This window comes from Corapipo altera, unplaced genomic scaffold, assembly GCF_003945725.1.
Source record: "Corapipo altera isolate COAL_440 unplaced genomic scaffold, ASM394572v1 50, whole genome shotgun sequence".
Lineage (NCBI taxonomy): Eukaryota > Metazoa > Chordata > Aves > Passeriformes > Pipridae > Corapipo > Corapipo altera.
Genome location: NW_020884889.1, coordinates 9,127,325 through 9,149,736, shown reverse-complemented (window position 1 = coordinate 9,149,736; position 22,412 = coordinate 9,127,325). Strand labels below are relative to the sequence as shown.

General features: G+C 38.7%; 1 protein-coding gene across 5 annotated transcripts; it reads right to left on the bottom strand.

Annotated features, from left to right (window-relative positions):
* Window positions 1-659: 659 nt before the first annotated feature.
* On the bottom strand, window positions 660-22,043 carry USP8 (ubiquitin specific peptidase 8). 5 transcript variants are annotated; one of them, XM_027644602.1, is made up of 20 exons: window positions 21,934-22,043; window positions 16,856-17,020; window positions 16,047-16,191; window positions 15,521-15,606; window positions 12,896-13,040; window positions 12,216-12,273; window positions 11,383-11,527; window positions 10,960-11,122; window positions 9,840-9,984; window positions 9,427-9,647; window positions 7,697-8,311; window positions 6,411-6,500; window positions 5,749-5,829; window positions 5,094-5,356; window positions 4,271-4,483; window positions 3,591-3,801; window positions 3,039-3,275; window positions 2,369-2,511; window positions 1,854-1,986; window positions 660-1,620 (listed from the first exon to the last, which is right to left on the bottom strand). In XM_027644602.1, the coding sequence occupies exons 2-20, from the start codon at window positions 16,957-16,959 to the stop codon at window positions 1,435-1,437; spliced, it is 3,384 nt and encodes a 1,127-aa protein (XP_027500403.1). In that variant the 5' UTR covers window positions 16,960-17,020; window positions 21,934-22,043; the 3' UTR covers window positions 660-1,434. The 5 variants fall into 5 exon arrangements, with proteins under 5 accessions (XP_027500403.1, XP_027500404.1, XP_027500406.1 ...); XM_027644603.1 differs by lacking the exon at window positions 21,934-22,043 and adding an exon at window positions 21,692-21,710; XM_027644605.1 differs by lacking the exon at window positions 21,934-22,043 and adding an exon at window positions 21,561-21,578.
* Between the last annotated feature and the right edge of the window lie 369 nt (window positions 22,044-22,412).

The window sequence follows — 22,412 nt, the reverse complement described above, 5'->3', positions numbered from 1 at the left end:
CCTGAGCCTGCACAGGAACGTGCGTCTGCTCCATTTGCACAAGGCCTGATGGTTGTTTTCCATGACAACCCTCTTGCATCCCTCAAAAGAACACAAAAGAATACAGATGGGCTTACCTGAAAATTCCTGGTTTTCTGCTGGTTAAGAATATTATGTTGTTTTAAGCTGCCTTTCAGGAACTGACAGTAGGAGGCCGAGGCGAAAGCACAGAACCAGAGCACAGAGGGTGTGTGTTTCAGAAGAGAGCAGAGGATGAAGTGACCAGTAATATATGAGAAAGAAAAAGACATTATTCTAGTAATGTCATTTTTGTTCCTCTAGCACTGCAAACTTGTTTGCAGCTTGTAGGCTTCTGGAAAACAATCAATTCTGGTCTTAATTCCATCAGCAGGACACACAAACAGGTAAAAGCTCAAAATGCATGATGCCAGGTTTCTGAATGCCAGCCTAGTCAGCAAGGGAAAACTAACCCAAAATCACAGCAGGGAAACACATAAAATGCAACTCAAGTAAGTTTCTAAACTAATCAGTTCTATGCAAAATAGTACTTTTTTTCACCTGGAGAACCTTTAAACTGTGTGAATATGACTCAGACTGTAAATACGTAGACTCCTGACTATTACACTACAAGGTGGGAATGAAAACACCGAACTCAAACATACATTTAACAGGATATATTTTTAAATCATTTCTTCATTAAGGTTTTTAATGCATGTGTACATGAAAATTTATATTAAAAAATTAAAAAGGAAAATCTTGTTTGTTTAGAATAACTCTGAAGTGCACAAATATTGACAAAAGCTAACAGAAGAAAAATAATACAGCTCTGCTTTTTTATTAAGTAGTGTTGCAATTACTTAGAGCTGGCAAATAAACGCAATCCTCTGAGTTTTAGAGATTCTCACAAAAAGGACAACATTTTATTATATACATAGTTCTGATGTGCAAGTATGCAATCAATATGTACACTTACATTCCTAACTGTTTACATCGTTCTAGAGTATTCACAGTAGAATCAAGCTTAAGGTTAGAAATGTGAAAAGGCCATTAACAGTGAAAGAAAAAAAAATAAACCAAGATATGCCTTGGGATTTTAAGACATTTTAAACTACTTGTTAATAGATTTCAGATGACTAAGCTAGAATTTAATTTTGGAGCAGACTAAAAATATAGTTGTTTTTTAAATAAACAGTAATGCGAGTATGCCTGTAAATGGTTCCACAGATGGCAGTATTACCACAAGCGTTACTCATCAGTCTTCTGATTGTTAAGCACTACTACGGACCAGAGCGAGCCTGCTTGCAGAGACACTACTGCAGCCATCCCCACAGCTGGGAGTGACTATGTCTGTCAGAGTTTTGCATATTTATATGCATTCCCATGCCTACTTTGCTCCTATAGAAAGAAAACCAGTTTACTTAACCCGCAACTACTTTACGTGGCCATATCCACTGCTCGCTGTTCATAGGAAGTATAAAAGAGAATATAAGCAGCTGAGGACTTCACCGACGACGCTGAGATCTCAGAGACTTCATGGTCATCAAACTTAAACCAGCGCTGTTTTGAAGCATTTTTGCAGTAGGCTGTGTAGTGCCCCCCATCCAGCCCACCATAATGATTCTGTGAAGGTAAGAAAAGAATTAGTGGCCTCAAAAGCTGCCATTTCTTCCCTGGTAAGGGAAATAATCTAGAACGTGAGATTTTTTACTAACTACCAATCAATCTTTTTAGAACACAGCTTAATCTGCAACTGGATAGGCAGCCTGGAAACCTGGATGAATCACACAGGCTGTGTGACCCTGAGTCATTGCATAAAGTCCAGCTCAATTTCGAAATGTGCCGCGGTTACTTACCGACACTGAGAACAGATTGTATCTCTTCAAGGTATTCTTTGGACCAATAACATACTGTGAAAGGTCAAGTGTTTCCAATGGAAAATCTACAGAAGTTTGAAGCTTTTGTTTCCATCTTCCATCGTAGGAAAATCTAGAGAATTAAAAAGCATCATTAAAAGTTACAAGTTATTCACAAGCTACTTAAGAATATTAAGCATGTTTGTTTTCCCTTATTTAACCAGGGAACCAATTATTTAACCAATTACAGCCCCCAGTTTTGTTAATGTGTTAACAAACACGTTAATAGGTGTTCCTTAGCAAAAAATGAAAAGAGGTCACTTGTAAAAGTGCTTTGTGAACTACAGCTTTATGAAACAAGCATCACATGAAAACAGAATTCTTGCAACATTACAACTGGAAATACATCCATAATTTTCTGTAATTAAAAGTGGTCAGCTACTGTCCTAGAACAATCACTCTCCATCAAAGCCTGATCACTTCACCCTAATTTTCATCCATCACCATTTCCTTACCGTTTCAAGTGCACAAGGAGAACAGGTGGTAATTTCCAAATTTCTATTTTTTTCAAAGAATCCCTTCGAGTTTTGCAATGGCTACAGTAAAACCTATTATTATCAGTAAGCTTTTCCTCTTTGGAGAACAATCTAAGGCATTCCTAAAACAAAACACAAACACAGATTGTGAATGGCAGGTGCTTAAGAAAGTGTAGCAAAAATGTTTGTTTCCTATTTGGTTGTTAACCTGCATCAATTATCTGCATCCTAAATTTCATAAGAATGAGGAAAAATGAGGTAAACCTCAGTGTGGAAGCAAATTTTACTGCATATATTAATTAGCTGCAAGTCCTTCAAAATATATCGACAGCGTTTTGTTTAAAACCACAAAATACTTATACTATGACCTACAAAAGCAAATCCTATACATGTCTTCTCTGCTACTGCAGCTTCAATATTTCTATCCTGCTTGTATTTTAAAACTTCTAAGGGATGACTTTTTTTTTTTAAACTTAAAAGGAATTAAAAATTGTGAAGATTCAGATCTGTTCATGTTTTACATTAGTGTAAATCAGACGGGAATTTTGACCAACCCCTTCAACAAGAGGATGAGCAGAAGCAACATCCTAATGAAGTCCCAGAGAAGTGTTTTTGTCTCAGGAGCTGTTCCTCTCTGGTTGCACCGTACCTGCAGAGTGCATTTACTGGAGGACGCGAGTGGTAACGACAAATACATGAAAGCCTCAAAGGTTCGGGACTTCTTGTGACATGTGAGACACTGCACGGTGGACTTGAACTGGCCTTGGAAGAGTGCCACAATAATGGATTCATTGAGCTGTTTGTGCTTGTGCCAGGCTAGTTCTGCTGCTCTGAAGTCATCAAGGTGATCATTGTTTTCTTCCTTGTATCTTTTCCTGTTGTCAGCCTAGATAACAAAGTTTAAATGCCACATAAATCAGAAGTCTCATCTATAGGCAAGCATACTACTAAATATTTTTAAGTATATTTAAACATGTTAGTGTAGCCATCCAGTTCTTATCTAGTTAGGTTTCTTCCATGGCTCCCTTCAGTACATTATACTGTTTCATACTAAATTCCTAATTAAATTCTGAATACTTGCATTTCTTTCTATTCAAAGTTGCAGTAACGTAACCTTCTTATAAAATAAGAAGGTGTTTTTAAAATTTATTTCTCTTGATCATCTGACAGATATATAATTTGTTACAAGTGTATTGCTTACTTTATTTAGGTCTTCATGCAAGCCATCCATTAGAAAGAGAAGCAATTCTTGAGAGTCCTGTTGGCTGTATCCTGCAAATTGGTCATTAATCTTTCCAATTGTAATTTTGAAGTCTTTTGGACTAATATATTTATACTGTCCTGTCCATAAAGCTTTCATTATTACACCAAACTCTTCAGCCACTTCACCTTTATGGCCCAGGAAATTTGACCTATAAAATAAAGACAAAAAAAAAAATTGTGAGCCCTTCCAGTAACTGGTGTTTAGTATTACTGTTTTTAATTCAAGACATTATCCCAATTTCAAAATAATTTATTTAGACCAAGAAAAACTGTCTGTTAGATTGAGCTAAAATTTTTGTCTACATTAGCACTGTAATTTGATTCCATATTCAAGATAGAAGGTACAGCTGCTTTCAGCTTGTTTTGTAAACTGCTATTTAAATACAGAGATTGGTTTTAGGAGGCACTAGTACGCTTGTATTTATGAATGTGATGACCACAGTTTAATTACAACTGTCCAGTAAAACCCATTTAGTGACACATGTGAATTTTGAAAATGTTGAGGCTACTAAAAGGTACCATTTCTCTTCTACTTAAAAACAAACAAACAACCCCCCTTGCCCCCACTAAGTGATCTTTTTGAATTGGCAAATTTAAAGGCAGATAAGAGATTGTTACCTGTTAATATCATCCTGATACAAGTTTCTGTTAAAATAGTCAGCCAGGTGAGGTGCATTGCACAGACACTGTAATATGGAATTCATATAGCAAGTGTTCCCAAGGTTACGGAGTCCTGTGAGAGCTGGTCCCGATCCCCCAAACACAGGATTAAGATTCCGAATCTGTGATGCAGAGAGTCTTGAAATTTCTGCTTTAGTGTAACAGATGGGTCTGTAAGGAAGAAATTGTTTTTTAGGAGTCTCAGACTTGACAAAGCTGTGCATATAAACTAAGACACCCCCTCTCCTCACCCTCCACCCCCAGGGACTGAACTATCCTTGCACAAGATGTCACCAAATGCAATCATTTAAGGTATTCAAAACCAATCAATGCAAGTGAGATATCCATATTCACTGGCCTATAATGAGGCTGAGTTTTAGGCTTCATCAGTTGTGGAATTTGTGGGGGTTCTTCTGCTTTATTTATTTAATTCAGAGATGAAAAGTTAGCCGTTGATTTAATCTAGTTTAAAGTCTCAATACTTTGCATTTCACAAGCTGTGAGAAGACAAGCATTTAGCATGTTAACACAAATACCACAACTTAAAAAGCAACTGTTGTCCCATTACATGGACTGTGACCTCTGAAATTCCTTTTAATACATAACAACTACATCAATTCTCCAAAGATAACTGCCATAATGAAATATTTAGCAATGAAATTTCAGTCTAGCCCTCTGGCATCCTTTCAAACCTAACTAGAAAATATTAATGAATTTTGGTTGGTTAAACAGAAAGAAGTCCTATGTGCCATCATATTGCATGAGTTGTTATAGAACATACTTATTGTCACGATTGACTGCAGGAGTTACAGGAATTCTTTTCTTCTCTTCCTCCTGAATGGCTTGGGTTATATCTGGGGAAGAGTAGGAGCGCTTCAGTTTGGAGTGTTCTCTCTCTCGTTCAACAGTCACCTGTGGCTTGGGTTTATGAGTTGGAGGGGTTGATGGAGGAGTAGATGAAGGAGCCATTTCTGGTGGATACATATGAACAGTATTTGTTGGCGAGTGATAGTAACGAAAGGTTCCAGTGATTGGATCCAGAAACTTGGGGAAAAAAAACAAATAGTTTCAAAACCAAGTAAAAATCCTTCATTAACTTACTTACCTACTTATAAATTACTGTAAGAACAGTGCATGAGTTTTTCAGACATTGAGATGTTAACAGTCATGATTGGCCTCCAAATTTAATAGATTAGATTTACTGGAAGGGAGCACTTTCACCAAAATGTCTATTAAACAGCAACAGCTTCATACCAGGAACAGCAGATGAATTCTCCTAGTTTCATTACAAATAATAATAAAATTCAGAAAGTAATCATGTGGAAGTTGAAGAGGAGTGAAAAATAAACAAGTTCTAACTTAGAAATAAGACACAATTGAAATGCAGGACAAAACTGCACAAGGCAACTTGATTTTAGTATCAGAAGAGGAGTTACCTTTGCCCAACCTGCAGGCAGCCCTGGGATTATCCTTCCCATTTCTTCACTTCGTGCTCTCATTAATGGCTCCCGTTGAGACTAATAAACAAAGAGAAGTGTAAGGTACATACAGTTACCTAAACAGAGCAACAGGCTGCCTGTGACTTCCCTATGGGGTTACATGATTCAATGCAAACCAGTACTATAAGAAATTCCCTGATTATAGCTGGAAATACAGTTTATTACAACAGTAATTTAGTACTACTCTTTTCTATCACTCAATCTAAACAAAACCCATTTGTTGACAGTCAGTATTACAAAGGTCTCACAATTCAATTTCTTCCCTAAAGAATTAGGAAATATTATGGATATGTGCTTTTGTTAAACACACAAGGATGAGCTTTCCTGCCTTTCAAAGCAGCGTGCGAAGGAATGTGCGTGAGATGATGAACGCACGTAAAATGCTTGTTAATGCCATCAGAAACAGTTCAAGACTTCTAATGAAAGCTTCAAATATTTTTTCAGATGAATATGACAAATGAAAAAAGCAAACAAACAGCTGTAAACATGGCACAGTCTTAAGATGATGACTTTAAAAATTGAAATGAAGTGGAATTCAACATAATCATGAAGCATCTGCGCTTGATTATTTTGGCTACATACAATACATTTGTATTTACTTTAAGTTTTTCAGTATCTTGTTCAGAATCCTCTCTAAGGGGTCCTGGCTTTTGAGCTCCACTGTCTGGTTGTCCTTTAACCCCAGTTTGCTGTAAAAGATTTTGAGAGAAGGCTTCAATTTTCATCTAGCATGTCAGTAAAGAATGCTGATAAAGCAGAGTTATACTTTCTTTTTTGGCTGTTAAATGCATGTGTCACAAAGAAGTGGTTAAAATAGGTCTTTTTTGTTCTTCCTACTCTATATGATAAGCAGTTGACTGGAATAGTTTTTGTAGCTGAATGTTGTATTACAGTTTCAAGAGCTCACAAATAAAACACAGAAGTTCCACCTACACTACTTTCCCCCTGGAAGTTGTTTATATATTTCAGACTTTTTCCCCTTTGACTCCTCACTGTGGCAAAACCTCTCCATGAAAAAAAAGGCAAACTGTGAAGTCAACGTGAATTTATCATAGGCAGTCATTTTGGGATTATGTGAAGTTGCTCTGTCAGTCAAAAGCTCATGAATGACTGTGCTAATGTTGCCCACAGCAAGATTTATTTTGGCTTCCTTGTGCATTTGGATTAAACAAGCGTGAGAGTTTGATCAAATAACAACTGCAATTGCAAAAGAAGAGAAAAATATCCTAATGCATGTTCTTGAGAAATGGTTTTAAAGACGTGTTCCATTGTTAACTCAGCTTCACAAATGGCTCCTGTTTTATGATCAGATGACTTCTACACTCTGAGAAATTTTGCAATTTTTTTCAAGAATGGGGAAAGAAGAAACTGTGACACAATCCCCCAGAGATTTGGAAGTGAACTGTTCTCAGCAAAAACACTAGATTAGGGTGTTCCTTTGCTTCCTGTGCCAGGAAACAAAATCCTGTTCTGTCAGCATTTATACAGCTGGGGGCACTAAAGTGTTTGTTATGACAACACCATTCTGTCTCTAACAGTGTAATATACGGTACTGGGCTGGTACAAGAGAGAAAATACTACCATGCCTCTGAAACAGAGGGTTGCAGCCTATGAACCATCATCCCTTCCAGTTCCATGCCAGTGGGAAGTTTTATTGTCCAATGGGGATTTCATGCTGCCCACCTACCAGCAAGAAATAAGGCTGTCTTGGGAAAAAACCCTCAAAATCTATTTGTGTCTTGGTTTTAACTCTCTCCTCTACTTTTATGTAAAAATGGTCTAAATAAACTTCAAATTATGTATTTAAAATTTCTAGATTGATACTAAAGGATGATTTGAGTGCATAACTACTCCACATTTGATGATGATTTTCTTTTTCACTAACCTTGCCTGAAACAAAGGTCTGAGATGCATCACCCAGTGCCCGTCTCGGCGTTTCTGGTGTTCGAGTTCCTTTGTCTCTTTCTTCCATGGATATTTTGTCAATCTCAATCCTTTTTGCACCAATGTTTTCCGGTTCATTTTTATTTTGCTTTTTGGCTTCAATTGCTTCTCTGCGTGCTCTTTCTTGTTCCTTCTCCTCCTGTTCTCTTTTTATTTGTTCATCCCTCTCCTTCTGTTCTCTTTCCTCTTTGGATTGCTGTAGCTTTTCTTTGTGTTCCTTTTCTTTCTGTTCTTCTTTTGCTTTCTGCTCCTGATGTTCTTTCTCTTTTTGTTCTTGTTCTTCTTTTTCTCTCTTGAGCCTCTCTTTCTGTTCTTCTTGCTGCTTCTCCCGGAGTTCTTTTTCCCGCCTGTTTTTCTCTAACAAAGCGGCAGTTTCTGCGTGTACCTGACTTTTTTCTTCTTCTGTCAGAACACTCTTCACATCCCATACTGGCTTTGTGGAGCGGTCTGGAACCACTCGTCCATTCTCAACAGGCTGGATGTCACTGACTGTACCTGGAGCTTTTGGTCTGGTATCATCAGAGATTTTTAGTGAAGGCTTTTTAGTACGATCCACCTGTAACACAGGTGCAGAACACAAAGTGTAGAACAACAATTTACTACAGCTACTGCTGCTCTGTTTGCTAAGGTTTTCCTAAGTGACATTTGTAAGAGAATAAAGATGATAACAAGTTGATTTCTGCCAAAGAGAGTGATCTTTCAATTTCATTAAATCTGATCTTGTTAGCAGAATTAGCAATTCACTTATCTTCCAGATGTGAGATAATCAATGAGATCATCACAAGCCCTACAGAACCATTAGGACAGCATTAAGCACTGATTACCACAACTCTTTATTTCCAAGCTTTCAAAGGTGAACATTCTAGGGCAATCAGGCAGCCTAATTTGGGCTTGGCTCTCTCAATCATGTGACAGAGCACGTGCTTAAGGTAGATCTGCTTGATGGGAAGGGGTATTTAAGAATGGCTTATACTCAGATAGCAAGTTGGTTTTGATGCTGAAGTGAATGTTCTGATGGACTACAAACTCATCTGGTTCAGATAAGAACAGAAATAATGTCTTTAAAGTTTAGTGTCTCCTGGCTGAAATCTGTACTTAAGCCTGTATGCAGAATGGTAAAAGTGAACAGCTTTTAGCCTTCTCTCCTGAGGAATGCTATTTTAGTATAAGAACTCTACAAAAGTGTCTTTAGAAAGTTTTATTCATGTCAAAGGAAGAAACAAATCTCTGTACTTTCACTACTGGGCCAACGGTGACGAACCACCTAAATATTTTGTTATTTGAAGGAAGATACATTTGCTAGAAAGCAGATCTTTAGAAAAGCCAGGGTAAACCATGGCCTAACTGCACTCCCTGTATTTCATCCCATGTGTTTTGAGTATAAAAGTTTGCTTATAGACTTTCTGAATTAATGATCAACTGGTGACCTTTGATTTCTCAGGTGCTCACATAAAAATATTCATGAAAAGTTCTGCAATTAGTTCATAGAGTTCTGGAGATCAGTTCCCATGGCTTCACAGACCACCAATAGTCTCTGTATCAATAAACTTGTGCACAAGGCTTGAACAAATGTATTGAGTATGTTTGCTTGTGGATTTAGAGTTCTGCGTGTGGCAGGTGTCTAATAGATTTACTATATATTAACTCTGAAAAAAAAGGAACACAGCTTACCTCAGGGATACTTCTTGTAATTGATACTGGATTAACTACCAATGAACTGTCAGATTTTGGAACAGCAGCATCTTGTATGTTTGATCTGTTAAGCAATTTTAGTCTCTCTTCCAAATTATCTCCTGCTTCTTCATTTTCAATTGCTTCTGTTGGGGATGGCTTTACAGCAGCAACAGGGGGAACAGAAGTTGGCTCTTCCAGAGATGGATATGTAAAATCCACTGCAGGAGGGGAGAGAGGAGGGAAGCTTAAAAGAGCTCTTAAAGCAAAAACAAAAAGCAAAATAAACGCCCAAGTTCCAACCCAAATTTTAGTTTTTAGCCAGAACAAGGCTCTCCCAAAAGCATCTGAATGAATTAAAGATATATCCACTGATCACAAAAGCTTGGTGGGCTGTCATCCTTTTTACTTACAAGAAACAGTCACTGCTTCACTTCTGCCATGCTGGGGTGGAGTTACTCTAGCATTTGTTGTATACTGGGGAAAACAAAGGAGCCAATTTTCATAACCTCCTTCTAGAATTAAAGGTTCATTCTGCAGTATGGTTTTGCTTTCCCACTGTATGGAAAAAAAGTTTGAAATTAATTGATTTAAAAAAAAGGAAACTTTTACAGCTTGATAGTGTGGTTGCAATTTCTGTGTCTAGTCATTAAGTGAGGTTATTTTTGAGATTTTAAGTAAGAATTAAAGAGGCTGCAAAAACAGGGATCCTCTCTGTGTTTGGAGAATGTTCAACACAGGTTCCTGGCTCTATTTACAAGAGGGCGTGAACATTTTCAGTACAGAAAGATCCACTTATTGCTACTTCACATAACAATCCATGTAGAAAAATATTTTTATTATAATATTTGCTTCAATTTCTTATCTGGTTAAGTTTGCTGAGTGATTAGTGCTTTAGAAAGCACAACATTAACTTTCTGAAAACCTCTTGAGAGTTCAGGCTCCAGACTGCCCTCCTCTTGAGGGCCTCCCCAGTATTAGAACATGAACAAGGCACAGAGGGCTCAGAGAATATTCTGTAAAGCAATAAACAGGGAGAACTCCCTGAACTATCTCTCAACTCCAGTCTTGAATGTTTAGATAACAGAAAAATATGTGATCTTTCACAAGAGCCACCTCTGTAGAGAAGAGGGACAACACAGCCAAAGCTAGAGTTTGACTTGAAAGTGTTGGCCATTTGCTTACTATAGAATCTATAAACTCCCTGCACTGAAGAAGCTCAAATTAAAATTCATGCTTATCTAAAAGTTATATTCAATAATGCAGAAAAGTTAAACATGCTCAAAATATTTCTGGAGCCTCCCTCACTCTGCTGTTAACCTATTTAATAAAAGATGCTGTCCTGTACTAGAGCACGAGCATGGGAATGGGAAACTTCAGACTACACTTCTGCTATCAAAATAAGCAGGCTTTGAAAACTGAACCAAGATGCTTGCCTGAAGTGTCATTAAGGTTTCCACATAGTTTGTAAACACGGGTGCTCTAAGACCTGATTTATTGAGATGATTAGTGTAAACCAGGAAACTTGCCAACCTTAAACAGTGCATCTTTCAGGCTCTGAAGAGTTGTTCCTAGCTTTAAGTCTTCAGCAGAACTAAACCAGTCCAGCAGTACAACATAATGAAACTGTCCTCTCCTCTTCCATGGATCTCTAGAGTCCTCTGGGAGTCTAGCTTCAATCCAATTAGCAGTAACTCTGAAATGTATTAACATGTATTTAAAAACAAATGTACAAGTAATGTTTTATCCAGCAACATATAATCCATATATGTTTATGTGTCTGGACAAAATAAATATGCTTTATGTTGAAGTCAGTATGTGCAAGAACAGAGCTGTCCAGATACATCTTACCCACTGGTATACAGCAGGGACTCTGAAACTAAGTGTACAAGCTCTAAAAGCATATAATTTTTTATAAAATTAAATATCTCACTATCATTTAACATTATGTCATACCCAGGACTGATAGCTTCTTCTGGGACACTGATAGATCTTGGAATACAGGATTCCTGATAATCCTTCAATCTTCGAGCATCCATTATAAGCAATTCAATATTTTTGTCCGACATCATTGCAAACAGTTTCTCAGGTGTGACTGCTCCTTGAAAGCAAATAGTTATAAGAAGCTACATTATAAATGGAGACAGCTATGATATCTGACTGGTGCAATCAAGACTGCAAAAAGATGAAATAGAATTAAAAAGTCCCACAAAGTCACAGAGGTGAGACATTATAGAATAGACATTGCTCCTACTGCTGTAGTGATTAGCACCTGATCTGCTAAATTAGACCATACTGAATATTTCAGTGATAAACCAATTTAAATTTTTGTGGTCTCACTTAAATCCAGCTATATAGGCATGCATTTGTAAAATATATACTGCTAATGCTCCTTCTCAGTTAACTCTATTTATTGCAAGAACAAGAAGTAGAAGGTTGTGAGGGGAAAGGAAAAATTTCTTATTTAGCAGAGAACATTTCAGCCTTGCCTAGATTTTTCTTATCAGTTGAAATGTCTTTCTTTCTAACTTGACCACTTCAGAACTAGTTCAACTTTAGTTATTAAACAGTTGAAAAACTAACTACAGCTTTTTAAGTTAATTATAAGTGACGATGGCTGCAATACAGAGCCTAATTAATTTATAATTTGCTATAACTGAAATACAGGATACTAGAATTCCATCAAATTCTGTGAAATAACTTCTTAAAAGAATTGCAACTGCTTAGGTGATTGGTACACAGTCATATGGAGCCCTTTTTCACACCTGTGGCAGCACTGCATTTCTTACCACTCAGACTGTCAGACTGATCCTTTCTTTCCAGCGAATGCTTCCTCTCACCATTAATCTGTGTTATAAGGGGAAAAAAAAGGTTTAATATGTAATACTCAGAACCAAGGTGGCCAACAGACACTGACTCTCACAGACCCTGAAGGAAACTGGTGGCTGTTAAGACACAAGAAGGAACCTAGCACAAGTAAGCTGCTTCTGAAGATGTGCTGACAAATGTACTAAAAAGACACCAAGGCTGCTGCTCTGCCTAGACAGAAAAGAGTTAAAAAGGCAATACAATCTAGGACAGCATCATCTACTAGATGAAATTCATGCAGTATTTGTGGAGAAGTAAGTTTGTTTCCACGCTATTCCTGCAAAGTCAACTGTCTCCTAAAGAGCTTATTTAACATCAGTTTATTACCATTACCTTGGGTTTCTTGCACTAGGTAATTCTAGTATAAAATAGACTGAGCTTTCTTGTACAGTCAAATTCTATCTTATGCGAGACTTGGAGGTTGTGGACTCAACATATTACAAAAAAATGTCAAAGAAGGATTACAGGGAGTGTAAACTAATTACTAAAAAAATCCCCCACCATGATTCTGAACTGGACATAGTTACTAGCAGAGACCAAATGCTAGATTGAAACTATACATTCAGACTGAATTAAAAAGTTTGTAAACATCTTCAGTTACCCTTTGGCTTTTTCCTTTGGAATCCACAGCACTTTCTGAGGAGTTTTTGGCTGAACTCTTTCCATCATCCTTTGGTTCTTGCTTTTTCTGCAGCTCTTGTCTGTCCCTCTCTTCAAGTTTTTTCCGAACTTCAGCTTCCTCATATCTATTGAAAAAAAGAAAAAAGTCTTTCTTTCAGTATTGTGCTATAGACTAAACTTGGATTATTAACATCAGAATCATTAGGTCCTCAGGAAGAAATTTTTAAAAAAGTATTTGAAGTTTTAAAAAAGTTAAAGTATTGTCAGTTTTTGTATTCCAACAACTCCCATTTTCCTGCATGACTGTGTGATCTTATTTTTCTCACTTTTTGAGCTGGTTTTCTTATTCTGAAATCCTGTTTTGAGTCCTATTTCATAGCCACTGCTTGTAAAGCTATTTTTTTCTCCAAATCTGGGGTCATTCTTAGCTTTGGTATCACTAAATGTTTTTCATTTCCCACTGGAAAGGGTAAGTACTGGTGATTTACAGGGAAACTTCAATATATAACAAGGTATTTTATTTTAGTTTGCATTGGAGCCAGTTTGGAGTAAATTAACTCAGTTATCTAAATGTCCTTCTCCTGAGAAGTCAATCAGAACTTATTATGTGCCTGGTGCTTGTTTCAAACACTGGACCTACAGGGAAGCCAATGCAAGAACTGTGTAAACTCGTGAGCTCTGATGGACCTGGGTCTTGCTGTCCCTCTCATAAAGCCTCAGACTTGACAATTAACCTCCCAGCCTTTTGCTGTTGGAAGGACAATCATGGTATTGTAAGCCAGTGACCTCCAAACTGCAGTTTTTAGATCACCCACTGGAGGTTTGTACAGTCACGTCACTGTTAAGTAGCATTTGCTTATATTTAATACAACTGAGAAGTTTAAGGGTTACTAGGGTTCCATAAAACAAAAAAGAATGTTTTGAACTAATGATTTTGATTATTCAACCAAGCAGAGAAACATGAACACTGAACTGTGTTGACAATTGCTTGTTTGAATAAGATGTTGCCTCATCAGAGTTAAAGTAACAATGACAATACAGCTGTATTTCATATCAAAAAGTACTGTGTTAATAAACTAGATCATTAAATCAAATTCTGCCTCCAAGTCTACTTCACTAATTGGCCACTAACAGGAAGGGAGCAGCAAGTCTGTAATTTTATCTTTCAAAGAGGCTTCTTAATTTGGCACAGGCATCATAAGCTAGAATAAAGCATTTTGTTCCCACTTGGAGTTAATGACACTAAAGCATATTTCATATTTTAGTTTAATTTGGTCAGTATGGAATATTTGCCCATCAATTTCCCCTTTTATACCTATGAAGCACATAGTAGGTCATTCATGTAGGTATTCCTGCTCCTATACAAGTGGTGTTTCAGCAGCTCCACTTCTAGTTAACAATTAACATTGAAACTATTTGCTGGCCTACTGCCTGGGGAAGAAATTATACAAATAACTTCCCTGAAACCACTTCTGTAGTTACGTAGGAGTCATGTTTCATTTCTATTCCCTTTAAATATTTATACATTTTACCCAGAGTAGTTGAAAGTTATTGTGTCAACTTCGAAACTCTTTTCCTTTCATAAAAAGCCAAAAGTCACTAAACAGGCCTCTAAATTTTGGGTTTCTATAAGTCCATCAGTGTTTACTCTTACAGTGAATTCATAGCTCTGTTGAACTGTAAGACTCAACTAAAAACAAAGAAAATCTAAAGATTGTTTCATACACAGTATCATGAGACATCTTTGCAAAGTCCCCCTTCATGTAGGTGTAACTACACTCTTATTGTTCACTGAAACTAACTTTACAGATTAAGTACTTGGAAGGGCATAAAATGCTTTCATAAGAATATTTGGGAAGGGCAGGGTGGGACATGAGACACAGGAAGGGAAATGTGTCCAGCTGCAGAGAGAAAGTTAAAAGGGCAAGAAAGAGCTGCTAAGCATGCAAGAAGCAGACAAGGCTGGAAGCAACACACACTGCACTAAATATCATCTAAAGACAGACTCTATCTTATGACTTCTTACCAACACCACTTCGTGGCTTATGGCACAAAGATGTAACTTGACAGCTGTTAATCAGGTACCCAAAAGTCCATTAGCATCAACTCAGTTACATACTGGCAAAACCATGTATTGCATATACTGGTTGCACATAGCAGAGAAAAGGTAAACTGTAACCACACTAGGAAGACTTTTTAACATATCTGATTATTAGGAACATTTACTAATAGATTTGGTTTCAAATGACCTTATGATTAACGAGAAAATCACTCTTGATCATCTCTAGTGTATGTATCATTTAGATCATATGGTTTCTTTTTATTAGTCAATAAACAAAATTAGAAGACCATGTCAACAAATCATAACTGCCAGGAATTAGGAGACAATGTATAACGTGACAAATTATTGGAGTGTGTGACAGTGAAAATTATTTCTAGTAACAGACTTCTGGGGATAAACAGTTTTAAGGTCTCGAGTTTCAGCTATCTATGGTCTACTCAAGTGCAATTGCTTATTACTAAATAGCATGAAAGACTGAAATTGCACATGTATGGGCTTCAGGTGTAACAAATAAAATCTTATCTATCAACTGTATTCACGTACCTGAGTTTAAGGCTGTCTGACAGTCTTTCAGCTTCTTCAACAGCTTTTTTTAAATTTGTAGGTCCCAGAATTGAATGAAAATAATCCTAAAATTACAAGCATCACATTGCATATTAATAGTACAGCTTAAGAATGCCTACTTCTGTGCATATTAAGAGTCATCAATATACAGAGAATTGGTATTATAATGATATTAATACCAACAAAAGGAACTGGTTTTAATCAAAATATTTTCCTCTCAAATGTAAGTTTGTAAGTAAAATTATTTGAATGGGAAAGATGACAGAAACACCTTTCCATGAAAAAATATTCACAGATCTGACAATTTATATACTTTATGTATTAAAAGCAAACTGTAAAAAAAAAATTAACAACAGACTTGTCAAAAACAGGAAGGAAGGAATAGTGTCATAAGTGAGGCAGTTACTTAATACCAGTGTGATCCTTTGAATGTGCATTAGTGTAACTCTCTGTACTTCTCATACTTTTACCAATGCAGAGGAGGTCAGTCAGAAAGCTTTTATACCTGTTGCTGCTTAAAATCAGGTCTTTTTTTAATAAAGTTATAAACAGTCACATATTTCATATATAGGATGTAAGCTTTTTCTTCATCTCGGTCCAATCTGCTTTCTTCTGCTGCCTTGAAAATCTTAAGGGCACTCTGCACATAACTGAAACCAAAGAACAAGGATAAAGCACATGATTGCTGACTTGTCTCCAAACACCTGTGCATTACAACATGCCATATTAAGTGTTTACAGCCTCTGCTCATATATTAAGCATTTGATTTTACCATCTTAATATAAGGTTTTCATTAAACATGAATTGCAATCATGTTCCTCCAAATAAAGTTCATTTTTGCTAGCTTGTTTACTAGCCTTATTTAAAGACTTCCATAATTAAACAGCATACTGAGATAAGAAAAAAAGTACTGTTCCCTTCTAAGAATAACTTTTTTTTTATAGGGGAAACTAATTCATAGTAAGACAAAATGAAATCCTTGATTATCTAAAAATGCTAGAGGCAAAGCATTTTCTATCCACACATTTGCTGAAGTTTTTATAATTTTTAAGAATTTGTATTTATGTAGCCTTTCCTCCAAGCATGCAAATCTTCATGGGCATCATGCTCTGTCCAAGCTATGTTTTGGCAGTATGTCAAGTGACCTCCTGAAAGCAGTAAGCGCTCCAATGTAACAGTTGAGATCCATACATAAGACTATCAAAGATTTTAAAGCTAACAGAAATACTTGAGGAAACTTAGATCCGCAACAAATTTGTTCTGAAACCACTAATACTTTTAATATCAGTTCAAAATCAAGTATAACATATATACCTCTTTGTACTTGTCTTTTCAGGTTTTATTTCTGTCTTCTTGTTGAGATCTTTCAATGAAGTACAGAGATACAGCTCCTTAGGTACAGATGCCACAGCAGGCATGTTGTTACTTATGTCCCTCCTAGGATGGTACCGCTTCTTAGGAGTCTCTATCAATATTTTTCTGGAGGGGGAAAAGAGGTTGGAAGAGCCTAATTATATTCCAGTGACTTTTAATACACTTATAGAGTTACCTGTGTGAGTTTATTACCTAACCTATCTTACTTTATGTGAGCTAGCACTAGATGCCAACAGTGGCTGAACACTTAACAGTATAAATTAATCCTCCCAAAGTGACAGAATTGTTTGAGACCACTCTAGGTAATTTATCAAGGATGTCCAGCAATATGCTGCTAACTAAAGAATAAAAAATAGTAAGTAAAGAAATGCTGACTTAAGAATGTTGAAAAATCATTGTATCCAGCAAATTTATTCTACTGAAATGCCAGTAAGTATACTATAAAAAATTATCTGACTTCTCTGTACTTTGCAAATACACACCAGCCCCTTGGAAAAGTGACTTATGACTTGGTAACAGTAAGCTGAGAAAAGCAAGATTGCTACGGGTAAAGTCAACTTGGAACTTCTTGGTCTTCAGTTCCTTGGTGCTGTTGTCTTTGTGCTTTCATTTGAAAGTGCTCTCCAGGCAGCCCTGAAATAGTTAAGCAGAGCTTGGCTAGAAGGGACTATTACATCATCCCATCTGACACAGAGAAGTCCATTAAGTCTCCTGCAGATAGTCTATCTAAAACTCTTTTCATCTAATACACAGGAAGCTATTTTAGCCCTTGGAGGTGGTGGGGGAGGAACTGAGCTCCCTCACATGTAAGTGGTGAGACATTAAGATGTGAGCAACACTGAAGAAACTATGGGGAATTCCTTAGAAGAAAGGTGCTCAAATGATCCCAACAAATCAATTACTTCCTAGCAGAGAGAAGACACGTGGCTTTTGACAAGATGAAGGTAGAGCATTTCCCTTTCACCCTCAAGGTGATGATCAGCATGACAAGTGTGACTAAAGCCACCATCAGCCAGTGACCTCAGAGTGAAGTTTCACCCCACTGAATCGATCTGCAGCTGACTGCCACCAAATTAGGTGATCCCGATTTCCCTCCCTCTTTCTCATGCTGGTCTGGTGCTTCTCCAACCTCTTATTGAGCCAATTCAGCTTGCTGAAGAGGCAGAAAGGCTAGACAGTTTGTGCAAGGACAGCAGTTGGCATGTGCAGTCAAGAAGGAGAAGCCAATGTGATCCCTTCCCACGGCACAGAGCTGTTGTATACCTTGAAGCATCAGTGCACACAGTATTACTGGGTTAACTGTTGTTGGTCTAGGAAATGGTTATCAAATAACAATACTAAGTTAACCCAAACCTTTGGTAAGTTCATGTTGGAAATAAATGCAAAAATAAGATAAAGATAAATGGCTAATGATGGTTCTTTGGTTTAAGGTCTGGCATGCCAAGGTCAGACTAAAGAATATCAAGCAAGACAACGTACTGCTTGAACACAGATGCTGTACTTGCTAATTTCCAATTATGTAGCAACTTTTTAAAACTGAAAAACTTGTAAAAAATCCTTCCTAGGAGACTGATTTCCACTTAATTCTAAAAAGTAAATAATAAATCCTCAAATACTACCTTTAATACATAAAATGAAAAATATATACCATACCTACTTATCTTAAAACATTGTCTTTCCTATATAAGGTGTCTTATGTCCACCTTTAACTTTCAGGGTTTTCAACACTTAGGTGCTGAAAACAAGGCAGATGATTCATTAGAAGAACTGTATTCAGCAGAAACAAAACACAGACACACTCTGCCCCAAAGAAGAGGACCTTTCCACCATAAAAGCCTCTTAGCCTAAAACAACGTTTTACATCCTCATAGCTTATAAAGAAAGCCTTCACTCTTACTAAGATTTTAGCATTGCTTGTCTAATCCTCCTGTCAGAGCATGTCTCCACCTGGCTTTTTTTTTCTCCTTGGAATTGTAAATAGACTTTTCCTTTGAAGCTTTAAGTCCTTTCCAAATATATCTTCAGTGTTTGCTCTGTTATGTAACCAGTATTTTCTTAATCTTAAGTGGCAGCATTTGGTTGTGTTCTGACAGAATATTGTAACTAAATATGTAGTCCAAAAAGATATGAATATAACACTAGTGTGATGTGTGCGTATGAGCAAAAAAAGGCCCAAGGCTATGTGGAAGATGAACCATTTAATGATCTCAGAAAATTCTCAAGTGTTGCTAACATACTTTGAAAAGGGTAACTCTTCTGGAGCCTCATCTATACAAGTGTAGAACTAATGAATCAAAGCCAACTCTGAGCTTTGGCCTGAAACAAAAAGGGCTTTTCCATTTTTTTCCTATGGTTATGAAGTTATTACTGCAGGTCTTTAAGTTGCCAGGCAAGTTCAATGCAGAACTTTTATTTCCTGATTTAAAGAAATTTCTATACCTTTTTTCAAAACATGAGCTTCTAACCACAGTATCTGATGAATGAGGTATTACTCTTTGAACTCCCACAGCACCATAATTCACACAATATGCTGCAGTGAAATGAGTAAGAACGGATAAAGAATAACATTTTCTAAATTTTTTTGAAAATCAAATTCTCAACAGCCTACTTAACGGAATTACATACAATGTATGTCGTAAATTGATAGATTTCACCTGCAGTTTCTAATTCATTCTTCTATACAGAATCTTAACTTTGGAACTGTAATTAAAATTTTCAGGTTTATGCATCAAAAATCCCCTAACTTGATTTTGAATACTACAGACTGACAACTAATTGCCAGTTGACTGCTCAGTCTTAGCTTATAAGGACCCTTAAATCTTCTTAAGCTTCTATGAAATATCAAGATGTGCTTTGCCTTAATTTTTCCTTATACTCAAATGAACAAGTTTTTTTCCCTTCATCTTTGAGCAGGCTTTGTGGAAGACTAGGATTTCAGAATCCAAATCACCTCCTTCATAGATAAATATTACCATCTGATTTTGAACACAAGTTTTGCAGATATTCAATTCCTAACTGGCCTAGTCTCAATGGGGGAATCTGCCAAAAGAAGTGGCACAAATAAAACAGTCTGGGAGCAGTCAATGTCCATCAGGGAAATGCACTGAGACAGACCAGCTACTGCAGGTTATGGACAAGGCCCGTAGTTGTTTCCTCTAGGGGAGCTGCAATAAACTGCAGTCTTACCAGAATCCCATCCACTTTATCAGGATAAAATCCCACTGCTCCAGCCTGTACTGACTAGATTATGCTCGCTTTTGTGGAGCATTCCATTTCCCTCCACACTTAGAATCACTATATGAATACAATGGCAACACTGAGGCATGAATGAACCCTTCCAATTACCTCTATGGTCTTTCATACATCTCTAAAGAAGAGAGAGATCTTCTTTCTCAGCAAGAAAAGAAAACTGGATCACAAAACCATGAAAACAATAGATTGAATAAGCTGTAATAGCTAAATCTATGATTAGTCAACCTGTGACGAAGAAGAAACAACCTATTTCAGGCTTGTCAACTCTTTTCTTAAAAATTAAGGTCAAACTCAAGACTTGAGATCTTTTCCACCCCCAGCTGAAGTATTATCTCAGGCTCCTTTTTCGTACTTAGGAGTGCTGAAAACAAGGCTAATATCCCAAAAATATGAGGGAAGTCACGCCTGAATGATTATGGGCATTTGACATACTTGGAATGGATAGTTTTACCCTGACAGGGAAACATACTTGTTGGTAACAGGTTTGTCAACATCTAATTATCATGCCAGTTTTACTAAGGATATGAGTAAGCTTTAAGTGGAATGACACTGTAGCAGTTACGTTGCAAGCAGCACACACTAACGCACTCTGAAATACACTGACATGGTAAGTACTGTGCATCACCAATTCAGGTTTGTAATACAGTATTATTCACTTATTTTTGTCTCTGTCAAATGAGCAAAATGAGTAAATGAGAAATGGATTTCTCATGATAATTAAGTTCCTCAATTCTCTTGGAATTGCATTTTACTATCTGCATTTGGTACACAAGAGTTGGCTTTGTTAAGATTATCAGTGTTAGTCTAGAGATAGAGAATTTTAAGATGATTGACCTACAAAACCCACCAGCATATTTAGCTCTGGGAGGCCTCCAGCTCTCTTCTAGGCTCTGGTACTGTTAATACTACAAGCCCTGGTTCTGTAACCTAATGTGCATAGGCTGATTATAACCATTGGGGCTTCTTATAGCAAGCCCATTATGCTCACGCAGGGTAGCCAAACTTTCACCATTGTGCTGGTCACCACCAGGCACAGGGCAGCAACACAGCACGAGTCTGTCTCTGCCCATGGAGGTGCTCAAACCTGCCCTGCCAGGCTGGGAACGACTCTCTCCGCAGTGAGAAAACCCTCTGACAGCTCCTTCATCCAACAATTTACCTGACACCGAGGTCGGGGGGAAGATATTATAAAGCTTCTTTTAAAAGAATATGCTGAATTTTCTGCAGGAAGTTTAAAAGTTACTCAATCTATGCAAGAACACAAATAGTTCCACTTCTTATTTAGATAAACGAACATCTGCAAGGAGTACACAAACAGCAGAGATGATAAGAAGCCGGGGAGGTCGCAGAGAGGCAGAGAACTCCCCCAAGTTTATAACCGGGCGGTCAATACCGCTGCGGCGGCCCGGGGCCGTGGCAGTCTCCATGACACCGCAGGAGTGCAGCACTCTGGGAAGCGCCGCTTCCCTGCCATCTTCCTCCGGCCGCTCCCGGGCTCCGCCGCGGCTCCCCGGCCCCACTCACTCGCCAACCCGGCCGGGCTCAGGCCGGGGTACTGCGGACCGCCCAAGGTCACACTGCCGGCCCCGGGCCGGGCCAGGCCCGATCCCCCCGCGCGGCCCGAAGCGGGTCCCCGCCCGCCGCAGCCCCTCAAGGGCCGCCCCCCCGGCACGGGGGGCTGGGCCAGGGGCTCCCCCCGAGGGCGCCCGCCCCTCCCGCCGCTGCCCCGCAGGCCCCGCTCCCCGCCTGCCCGGCCGCGCACTCACCGCCGCGGGGACTCGCTGCCTCCGCCCGCCGGCCCGGGGCAGGCCCATGTCCGAGCGCGGCTGCCGAGGAGACGCTACGCGGCCATGGCTGCTGGGGCGGAACTCGGCGGCGACCGTCCCTCCCTCCTTCCCTCCCTGCCTCCGTCCCTCCCTGCCGGGCCCCCGCTCCCCGCGGGGGCGGGACTCTCACGGCCCTATCCGTGCCACGGGGCTGGGCTCGGGCCGCGGCGGGGGCCTGGCTGCTGTCCTGAGGGAGCTGCTGGGCGCGGCCGCGCTGGGTCGGGCGGGGACACGGACCCACAGCCGCCGTGGAGCTGCGGGGGTGGCGGTGGAGCGAGGAGGGGAGGGACAGGCGGGTCACCTCGGCCCGACGCCAACCGCCTGCCCCGGAGAGCGCGGGGCTCCCTGCCGTGCCCCGCCTGGCCTCGGGAGATTTGTTACCGAGGCCAAGCCACTAGGAGGGGGCTCTGGGTCTGTCA